Below are 11256 nucleotides of genomic sequence, written 5' to 3'. Positions count from 1 at the left end.
AAAGAAAGAAAGAAAGAAAGAAAGAAAGAAAGAAAGAAAGAAAGAAAGAAAGAAAGAAAGAAAGAAAGAAAGAAAGAAAGAAAGAAAGAGAAAGAAAGAAAGATTTATCATAACTAATTAAATGAGATCCCATGAGTTAAGGATACAAATACTGAAGCAGGATTCAAATCCTGGCTTTACAAGTTATTTAGCAAGTTACTTGACCTATCCTAGCCTCAATTTGTCATCTATGAAACAAGCATCCTAACAGGATCTGCTAATAGGGCTGTGATGGGAATTAAGAACTTAGCAAGTATTCTGTAACTGGTACCTCCTGTTAACATTAAGGAATAAGCTGCTCTGCTTAAAGGGCCAGATCAGGAAGCGTGAGCTGAACTAGGGAGACCAGTCAGTGTGGATGTACTAGAGTTAAACTGATTTCCAGAGAGGGGATCCAGGACACATGAGCAGATGGCAAGTGGGCAAAGAATTACCTCTCTGAGTAGCAATAAAGTTATCTGGCTTCGTACCACTTTTCAAATAGAGCACATGGTGGCATATTCAAACTTTCTTGATACTCAATCACTTTTACTTTGGAAAAATCACATTTATGTTAATCTGTTTTTTCTAGTAAGAGAGTTACACACAATTTCATATTGTGGAACCCACGACATTTGAGTTTTATAAGAGGGATTGCCCTCGAATAACTTTGAGAAAATTAGACCATAAAGTCCACACCTTTATATTGTAGCACATATTGTATTATTTATATTGAAGTGATGTAGACTTTCATTTGTGTTGAGAGTCAAGAACTATAAAACTATGATACCTGTGTTTTGTTGGTCTTCACCTCTTAAATGGTAAGGAAGTAACCTATTTAATGGAATTTCATTTAAAGGGCACTTTTATTAATATTGCTGTTAGTTGTATTAATGTTGATACCATTGAGGAAGGGACAAACTTAGTAGGTGTGATCAGCAAAGTATCTCCAATGATGACATTTTATCTTTTTACTTTCTTACAATAAAGCATTTAGATGACTTACAGTTGATCTTAACTTGATCATTATTATTTTAATGGATTCTTTTTTCAAATTGCAGAGTTAAATTCTCCAGTGTACTTATAATTGGCTATTGACTGGAGAATTGTGGATAGAATTCTAAAGCCAACCTAACTGAACTTTACCATATTATTGTCCTCTAGGGTTTGATTACATTTAATGTAATTTAGCTAAAAACTTATAAAAGAATCAGATCCATTTAGAATAAATAATAGTACCTCTCTTTACTGAATAGTTTTTCAAAGAAGAAATATGCCTTTGGGTCAAATAGATATTGTTAGGGCTTCTTAAACCAAGTTATTTGATTTTATATTTCTTAATAGGAATATGTCTAAACACAGAGTAACCTCAATTGAGATAAATCTACTTAACCATAATTGAGATTAATTTGAAGTTAATTTATTTAACCACATAACTGGGGGTATATCTTCCAGGTTAAAGTCTGTTTTATTATACATATATTTTCCTACTATTTCTAATGCATATAATATTTTATGATAAACTATTAAATGTTTTGGCAGAGTGAGAAAGAGAGAGGGAGGGAGAACGAGAACCAACTGTGATTAAGAAATAGTTAACTTTTCCAATTGCAGTCAAAATAGTATTTGAGTTAATTGGGCCTTGGATTCCTCTCCCCTCCTGTGTCCTCCCTCAAGTAACTGGCCAGTGAGGGCAAGCCCACTTCCAGGCAGCGTACAGAGCAGGGAGGCAAAACACGGATGCTCTCTGATGCTCTCAGGTCCCAGTGCCACCCGCACACTCAATGCTCCCATTCTGCTTTCTCAGGCTCCTGATTGCATCTGCCTGCTCAGATCAATTCTACCTTCCTAGTATCCTCTCCTCCTTGCTGAGTCACCTAGGCCTAAGTGATCTTAACTCTACCTAGTACTTCTAGGACTATTTATTTTTCCAGGACTTAATTGCTGACCTATCTAATTCTTATCTTTTGAGCTCCACTCTGGACAAAATAAAAAAGTAAATAACCATACTTATTAAATAAAAGCCTTTTTTTTTTTTTATACACAATCAAGGTCAATAAGCTCTGGCCCCAGGACTGGAGAGCCGTGTATGATTTTCCCAGTAAAGTATATAGATTTGTAACAATCGTCTTCTTCCTCAAATCATAGTTTATTATATTCTACCAAAATAATAGTGAACATCCAAAGTAAGACTTCTAGGCTTCTAGACCTGTAGTATTTCCTGTTTTCATACACCCTCTCCATCTCTGCTAATTATGACCTCTGTTATCCTCCTCTTGAGTTCTTTGAGGAAACTAGCTCGGACTCTTGAATCCACCAAGTCTTATAGTTTAAAAGATATTCATGAGGGCCCTACCAGGTTTTAATTTGCTGTGAGTCATGCTTAACAGGAATGGAAATGGGAAACCATAGGTCCATTTCTCACTTCAGCAATTAATAATAAAATGAGACTTACCAAATCACATTGTTATCTTTCAGGTATTGAGACTGTTGGAATATTTTGTTTAGCCATATTTTAGATTCGGTCAATATTATTTCTTATTCAATTAGTGCATACTGCTTATGAACAAAAAAAAAAACTTTTTTATAAAAAGGAAGAAAATTTTATTTTTAAATTTTTTTAGTTTATTTAATTTATTTATTAACTATTGCCTCCCATAGTTAGATTTCTTTCTGTCACCACATATTTAACCACTTTTACCCCGTCTACTTCCCTCCTCTCCTCTCCCCACACCCTCTGGTAACCACTAAAAAATTTTATTCTGTTTATTTTCTTCTATATATTCAATTCAACTGTCTTTCTTCTTAAGATCAGAGAATAATGTAAGGGCTTTTGAAATCCTTAATCCCATCTGAAGTCTTCTGACTTGCTTCAACATAGATCAAAAGTTTACAATAGTGTTTGCCATCTTTAATGATACTTCAGCTATTTTTTAAAAAATGAATACAAATAGGGAACCAGTCAGGAAGCTGCTGCAATGATTCTTTAGCCCATCACAGTCAATTTACACTTTTTTCTTGTAAGAGGCTTCCATTGGTGGTTCTTCATTTCAACTTCTAGTCTCATCTAGAATATCATGTTAACTATGAGATCAAGAAAAGTTATATAAATAGTACTTAATCCTGTGGACCACATCTTCAACTTTACATTTAGTCAGTCACTCAACAAAAATTAATTGAATTCTTTCCATGTTTGAAGCAAAATTCTAAGAGCTGGATGTACACAAGTACATTTAAAAAGCTCCTATTATAAGAAATTCATGTTGTAGTTAGGGAAGACTGACAATGTAAATAAATAAGATCTTTCAGATCCTGATATACAGTTAGATGAAAGTAATATGATAGTGACTGATTGAGACTTGCTTGGAGAAGACTTCTGACAGAAGAGACACTCGAACTGAGACCTGCATGATGGGAAACAGGCAGCCATGTCTGAAGGACGAACACTTCAAGTAGGAGGAGCAGCAAGTATAAATCCCTAGGAGAATGAGCTCAGGGAGTGATTAAAAATCAGAAAGAAGACCACTGTAAATGAAATGGAATCAATGAAGAAAATAATGAAGGGAGTGAATACTGAAGATATTGACATGACATTATGAGTGATTGTAAGGAGATTATATTTTATTCTATATCACTCTTGGAAGTCTTTGCCAGGTTTTAATCATGGGATGGCAACATCTGATTTGATCTTTAAAGTTACCATCCTTGATCCTGTGTGGAGAATGGAATACTGGTCACAATGGGATTCGGAAAAACCCGTCAGGAGGCTAATGCAATAATCCAGGAGAAAGATGGTACTGGCTTGGCTCAGAGTAGTATCTTTGGAAATAGAAGCTTTTGAGTTCAGGTTACACATTAAGGTACAATCAATAGAGCTTACTTTTGGATTGGAATCTGGTTATAATGAAGGAGTTAAAAATAAGACTGAGTCTTAGTTTTTTGGTGCCTAATTGGGCAGATAGGAAAGAATTGTGGAAGAGGGAATTCTGGAGCCTGGGATAAGGTCAGTGGTTCTGTTTTGGTCATGTTGATATTGAGATGCCTGTTAGACACCCAAGCAGAGACTGAGTAGGTAATGACCATGAGTCTGGAGCTCAGCAGAAAGGCTGGGCCGGAGAGGATTAGATTACCTGGAAGAAAGTGTAGATACAGAAGAGAGGATGGCCAAAGACAGACTGTTAGAACAAGCCAGCATTTTGTGATCATATAGAGGAAGAGCTGGCAAAGAAGGCTGTGAGACAGCGAGAAAATAAGGCACGGTTTTATTTTGCTATGGTTGCTGCTTTGTTTCAAAAGCTTTAAGAAAAAAAAGTGTTTCAAAAAGAGGAAACAATCAACCTTGTCAAAAGCTGTTAAGAGGTGGAGAAAATAAGGAGAGAAAATGAACTGCTGAAATGGGGGAAAAGAGATACAAGGAGGGGTAAATTAAAGGAATAGATGATAAATAATCTGGATCCAGGAGGGAGAAACTTGTGTTTAGGCAGCAAGGTGACCAATGGGGCAATCTCACTAGGGTGCATCAATAACTCTTTTTGTGGGTGGTTAAAATGACTCAATTTAGGGGAAAGTCTCAGGTTTTAGAACCAAGAGCAAGGGCTGTGTAACCAAACAACCTACACCAAAGCCTGTGAATGAGTAACCGGGATTCATTGGGCTCATGGAGTATGCCGTGTCTCTGTCCCAAGGCAGCTTAAAATGCTCATGTAGCTTCTGACCTACAGAGTTAATTTGTCTGATTTGTTGAGCTTCTGTCCCTTCCGGCAGGAGTCCTCTCCATGATATCTCTTTCTTCCAGATGATGTACTATCAGAGAGGATGACATACCCAACCAGAGGAGCAACATTCTTTGAGAAAAAGACTATGAGTAGAAAAGGAGAAAAGACATAAATCAATAATGCCAATGCAAAGTGGAATGCAGAAAATGGCATTACAGCAGTGTAGATAATAAGCTATGGGAGATTCGATAAGGTCCCACTATATAAGGACCATAAGGAAGCAGAAACCTGGACCTGCAGTGAGGAGGGCCCTTTTGTGGGAGAGAACTGGTAAGGAGAGACTCGATGGTAGAGATTCCATTAGACTAGAAGGCCTGGTGTTAAAGAAAACTTCAATTTTGAGTTTGAAAAGGTAGGTTTGAGTGGAATTGCAGAAAGTCCGAATGTCAGGTTAAGGGACGTGGGCTGTTTTTTCTAAGAATAAGATCCCAGGAAAGTTTGTGGATGAGAAGATGATATGAGATCAGAATGGTGAAAGCATAAAAGGAAACTAGTCAGGCATTCAGCTTAGAGACTATTCAGTATGCCTGGTGAGATGCACTCATAGCTATCACATAGATTATATAATTTCCAACTAACAGTGTGCTATAAGGAAAAATATGCTTTGGGAATTTTGTGAGAATAGATGTTCTTTTCTTTTTTCTTTCTTTTTCTTTATTTCCTTTTTGTTTGTTAGTGTGTTTGATTTTACAGATTGGTATTCTCCTGGAGAAAGAGGACATGAAATGTTTTTCACTAAAATAATCAGATTCAGATGGGAAAGGAGAAAATCCTTCTTCAGTGTGCTATAAGGAAAAATATGCTTTGGGAATTTTGTGAGAATAGATGTTCTTTTCTTTTTTCTTTCTTTTTCTTTATTTCCTTTTTGTTTGTTAGTGTGTTTGATTTTACAGATTGGTATTCTCCTGGAGAAAGAGGACATGAAATGTTTTTCACTAAAATAATCAGATTCAGATGGGAAAGGAGAAAATCCTTCTTTTAAATTAAAAAAAAAAAAAAAGGGTCCTTTCTTTTTAGCCTACCTTTTTATTCTGGCTATATTCCTTATGATTGCATAGGCTTGAAGCAATAGTAATTAAATACTCAATTTCTGCCAAATAGAATGACTAGAAATTATTATACTTAATCTCTGGTCTCACCTTAATGCCATTTATATGAAAACATAAAGGAGGATATTATTCATGTCTAACCACAGTTTCCAGACCCCGAAGGAGACTTAAAAGATGTTACATCACACTTAATCAATCCTGCATGTCCAAGCTTGATTTTAGCTGCCTAGAAATATAAAATTGTGTTTGCGAGATTGGGCAGGGTTCAGTCAGTTTAGATTGAGTTTCTATAATAGAAAGAATATGTTTCTTTACACAGAATCATACAGGAGAAAATTCTTTTTAGAATTTTAGAAAAACAGGCTTACCAAATTGACCCACCCCTTCCTTGCCTTGGGCCACTGATTCTGTAGTTTCTCAGTTTACATAGTAGTTTCTTCTTTTCTTCACGCCTTCAAACACTGCCCTAGGTTCTCTTCTCTACTGCAGCTATCTTGTATACCCTTGTTGCCAAGAAAATTTCAGGGATTGCAAAAGGCCTCTTTTTGTATCATAGAAGCCTTTGGGAATTTAATATTTTCTTAAAGAAAATAACACTGAGCTGCTAAGTAAGCAGAAGTTTAAAATTGAATTTTTTTTCCATAAGTCTCTGGAAATTTTATTTTAAAATGTAATAACAGCAAGACATCTAATTTTTTTTTCATGAATTTCTTGGAATTTTACCATAAAATATAAAACCAACAAGGTTTCAGAAACATTATTCCAGCCAGGCAGAATTTCTCATGCAACTTCTCTTTTTTTTTTCTTTTTATGCTTCTCAATACAAGGTAAGCTCTGCGGCAGGAAACAGCAGCTTCAAACACCCCAAGCACATCTGTGCATTTATAGAGAGATGAACTAGGAGGATAACTTTTAAATCACTAAACTCTGGTAGTATCAGAACTGTGGATAAATTTAAAAATGAAAAAAAAAAAATCCTTAGAGTGTATTCCAAATCAAATACTAAAAATTCAGAAATAAATTCTTTATAATAGGAGTAATTTCAAATTTGAACATACTGGATGCATTTATTACCAAGAATGTAGCTAATATAGCTGTTGACTGTAAAGTGATTATCAGCATAACTTTAATCTAGGATTTCATTTATAAATTTTTCAAATCATTAGCATTAATCATGGGCCAACATTGCGGTTTGTATTGCACTTTCATAGAGATAGTGCTCTGCCCCCGTCTGCCTTTCTCTCTCTTTGCTTCTCTATCCCACAGTTGTCAGTCTCTCAAATTGACTACCAAGGGGAAGACCATATATTGAGTTGTATATTTGCAGTTTTTCTAATATTTCTTTATATGTCCTTTTTATTATCTTTCCTTAGAGGTTGTCAAAATTAAGTTATACGTTCCTTTTCCTTTGCTATTATTTTCCCTAATTTATATGAAGAATATAATTTTTAATTTAAAAATAAAAGATCATATCAAAATAAATAAAATGAATTTTTCTCAAAAGCATATATTGAGTAATAAGAACAAAGGAAAACACCTAAACATCTTAAAACTTATATGGGTTGGGGTGGAGGTGGTACAGAGGGACAGAGGACTCAACACATTATTACTTGTTCTCAAAACAAATTATCTTATGAACAATTATGAAAAAGAGGTTTAGAGGATGCTGTTTAGAAACTCACTCAAAATGAATTATGGTTAAAACTCTGAACTCTAAGTTTATTTTCTTACAATAGAAAATTTGGAGAACATCTCATTTATCCATAATATTAATTTCCTTAGACATAAAAAAAAAAAAATTCGTGAAAAGAATCTTAGAATGGACCAATTTATAGAAAATCAAAAAATTTTAATCTGTATAACCTTTCCAAACTGCAAAAACAATGATGGTGAAAAAAAAAAAAGTAGAGTTCTTGAAGACATTCATCCTTGCTTCAAATTATCTGTTCCACTACTTACTAAATATTTGAAATGGAGGTAATAACACCCATACCTTGCTGAGATGGTCTGAGGATTAAATGCGGTAAGATCTACAAAATGTTCACACACAGAGTGTAAGACTCATAGAAGGCACATGGTAAAAAAGATTTTCTCTTTCCTTTCTTTCCCAACCCAATCTTCACTCACATACATGAAATACTATTTATAAACTTCCCCAAAATACTTTTACACACTGGAGGCATAACAAAAAAGTTCAATTTAAGTCAGAAACTAACTTATGAATGCAACACAGGAGCATGCCATTAATATTATTCTAATGTTTTAGGGTATCCTCAGATGATCTTAAGAAGAGAGGAAAGATGACTATGATGGCTTATCACTGCTCTTCTTGGATCTTCATCAATGAAAGGACATTCCTTACCGGGTAACTATATACCTGTATTATATGTCATTCTATTCGCCAGTCATTTGTGGATTATACCCCAGTGCTGTCATTCTAAGCATGGTATATTATAGACAAAATCAATAATACGAATTAACAGTTGAGACACAGAATAAGAAGTGAATAAACATGTTTCTAAAGACTGCTAAACCATAGCCTTTCATGGAACAATCACTCATATTTCATAAATAGTGGTCTAATTTCACTAAAAACTAAACTTCTATTTTAATAGTTGGCACAGTTCTCAGGAGCAGCATTAGGTAAAGGATCTAAGTCTACTTGTAAATGATGTATCCAAAGAATTAGCCTACAAGCTCAATGTAGGCTTTCCTGTCCTTCTCTCTTCTTCTCCCTTGTCCTCAAGACATACTTCATTTTTACTTTTTCCCTCATAACGTTTGGTTTGCACTATTTGGCAAAAATCCACATCTGTTTTCTTTGAGGAAATTAATTTATTTAAAAAGGAATGCTTCTTTATTGATAGTTGCATTCATTAGCAGATATCATTAATCTGTAGCCCATGGAAGGAATCAGACCATTTTTGGAACATGCTGCCAAAAGCCCATCAACTCATTGTCTTTGTTTTTGTAAGTCTGGTAACAAGTAAGTGTCTAAGATTGATTTTGTTGAGAAAGAGCTTTGAATATTTTCATGCGAATATAACTATTAAGATCTGCTCATACCTTGATGTAGTAATTTATTCCAGCAATCATTTGAATTCTGTATTCTACACCTTCAAATTCTTCCTAAGTCTCATTTGTTTTTCCTTCGAGCTGTGTTTAACCTCATTAGCAATCTCCTGGATTTCTGGAGTGGCAGGTTTGGCTTCAGTTAAACCTCCTGACATCATTTTAGCTAACTAATTCTTTGCTGGGCAGGGTACTGGAATTGAAATGATCCGAAATGATCCCATAGCTGTTTCCTTAGCAAATAGCATTTTATGTTGCTTTGCAAATAATAGAGTATAGATTTGAAAATCATAAGAATAAAGGTGACAACTGAACCTCACTGATCTAGAGCAGAAACCAAGGAGGGGGAAGATGAAATGGTAAGAAAAAAAGTGGCACTGGAACATGACCCATGTCTTACAAGGAAGAGAAACAAAGGCAAATAAACGAGAGAAGGAAGTGGATGTAAATGATGCAATGTTTGGAAATAGGAAAGCAGAGGGAAAAATATGGTTTAAAATGGATTTAAAGATAGAGGATAGCATAAAGTATAAGAGATAGGAAGAAGACATAAAGTAAAGGATAATACATTTATTTGTTTATTCCTCAAATACTTATTAACTCTTCTGGATCTTGAGCATTCAGTAATGAACCAAACAAAACCCTTACACTCATCGGGTTGCCTCCTAAAAGGGAAATACAGTAGTCCTCCTTTATCCACATTTTCACTTTCTGTAATTTTAGTTATATGCAGTCAACTATGGTCTGAAAATATTAAATGGAAACTTCAAGAAATAAATAATTCATAAGTTATCACTCTGAAGAGCGTGATAAAATCCCACCATCCCTCTCCATCCTGCCTGAGACGTGAATTTTCCCTTTGTCCAGCATAGCTACGCTATAGAGGCTCCTACCCATTAGTCACTTGGTAGTTGTCTTGGTTATCAGATAGACTGATATGATATCACAGTGCTTGTGTTCAAGTAACCCTTATTGTACTTAATAATGGCCCCAAAAGGCTAGAGTAGTGATGCTGAGAATTCAGGTGTGCCAAAGAGAAGCCATAGTGCTTCCCTTAAGTGTAAAGGTGAAAGTTCTTTACTTAATTAGGAAAGAAAAAAAATTGTATGTTGAGGTTGCTAAGATCTATGGTAGGAATGAATCTTCTATCCATGAAATTGCTAATTTATAAATTAAACTGTATTATTGGTATGTATGTATAGAAAAAAACATAGTATAGATAGGGTTCAGTACTATCTGCAATTTCAGGCATCATGTATCTTCATATTTTCATAAAAGATAGCCAGAGAAATCCTCAGTGAGGTGGTAACATTAGAGTAAAAACGTAAAGGAGGTGAAGGAGCAAGCAGTTCAGGTATCTGGCTGGGAGCATCTAAGCAAAGGGGACAATTTATAGCCCTGAGGCAGGCACGTGCCTATAAGGGTGGAGGAAGCCAGTGTGGGGGAGTGAAGTGGGAAGGACAATAAGAGAAGATGAGGTTAGAGAAATAATGGGGCCAGAACATGGAGGGTCTCATAGGCCACTATAAGACTTCAGCTTTCCCGAGAAGTCATTGAAGGATACTGAGTACATGAATAGCTGGATCAGTCTGGCTGCTAAGATCAGACTGAAGAGAAGAAAAGAGTGGAAGCAGAGAAGCTATCGAGGAGCTGATGATAGTCCAGAGTAGAGATGATAGTGCCTTGGACCAAGGTGACAGCAGTAAAGGTAGAAAAAAATGGTCAGATTCTAAATAGGTGCAAGGTTAGAAAAGAGTGAAATTAAGTAAGAAAAATAGGAAACACGAAGGCAAGGCAAAGTACATTTGGTGAAAAGTGGGCAGCATGACTGTGGAGAAGAGAAGGAGCAGTTATGTAGTAGGGAATATTATATATATATATGAACGATACCACTTGACGATGTCAAGGTAAGTGAAGCATTAGTGGAGATACAAGGAGAAGAGGAAAGTTGAAATGGGAAATTGAAATGAAAGACTGAGAAATTTATTTTTTAAAATATTAAGTACAGATGATTGACAATCAAGGTCAGAGAAGGTAGCATTCACATAAAACCGAAGGAAAAAGGGACAGAAAGATTATAGAGATAGGTTAAGAGATGGACATGGTAACGAGATGGGCATTGTTGAGAGGACCTGAAAGATGGCAGTTTGGGAAGAGAAAAAGACAAAGTAAAAGATGAGACAAGGATGTGAGCAATCTGCAAGAGAAGCAGGAGGCAAAGGAGCCTCAAGGTAGATCTATAAAGAAGATGGGAGAGTTTGTGAATAAAAGATAAGAGGCCCCCAAGAGAGTAACAGAAGGTGAAGAACAGAGTAAGAGCCCAGGACCCAAAGGAGGTCCCC

The 11256-nt window shown here is 35.5% G+C and overlaps 1 protein-coding gene and 1 pseudogene across 1 annotated transcript in view; one reads left to right on the top strand and one right to left on the bottom strand.

Moving 5' to 3' along the window:
• Window positions 1-11256, top strand: part of RASSF6 (Ras association domain family member 6) — a 47100-nt gene that overhangs the window by 926 nt on the left and 34918 nt on the right. The window contains exon 2 of the mRNA XM_025050567.1: window positions 8109-8207. Coding sequence (XP_024906335.1) covers window positions 8143-8207 — 65 coding nt within the window. The 5' untranslated portion in view covers window positions 8109-8142. The remainder of the gene's footprint in view (window positions 1-8108; window positions 8208-11256) is intronic.
• LOC102893515 lies at window positions 8756-9075 on the bottom strand (annotated as a pseudogene).

This window comes from Pteropus alecto, unplaced genomic scaffold (genome assembly GCF_000325575.1).
Source record: "Pteropus alecto unplaced genomic scaffold, ASM32557v1 scaffold237, whole genome shotgun sequence".
Taxonomy (NCBI): Eukaryota; Metazoa; Chordata; class Mammalia; order Chiroptera; family Pteropodidae; genus Pteropus; species Pteropus alecto.
Note: the sequence above shows the minus strand (reverse complement) of the source record. Positions and strands in the feature narration are given on the sequence as shown.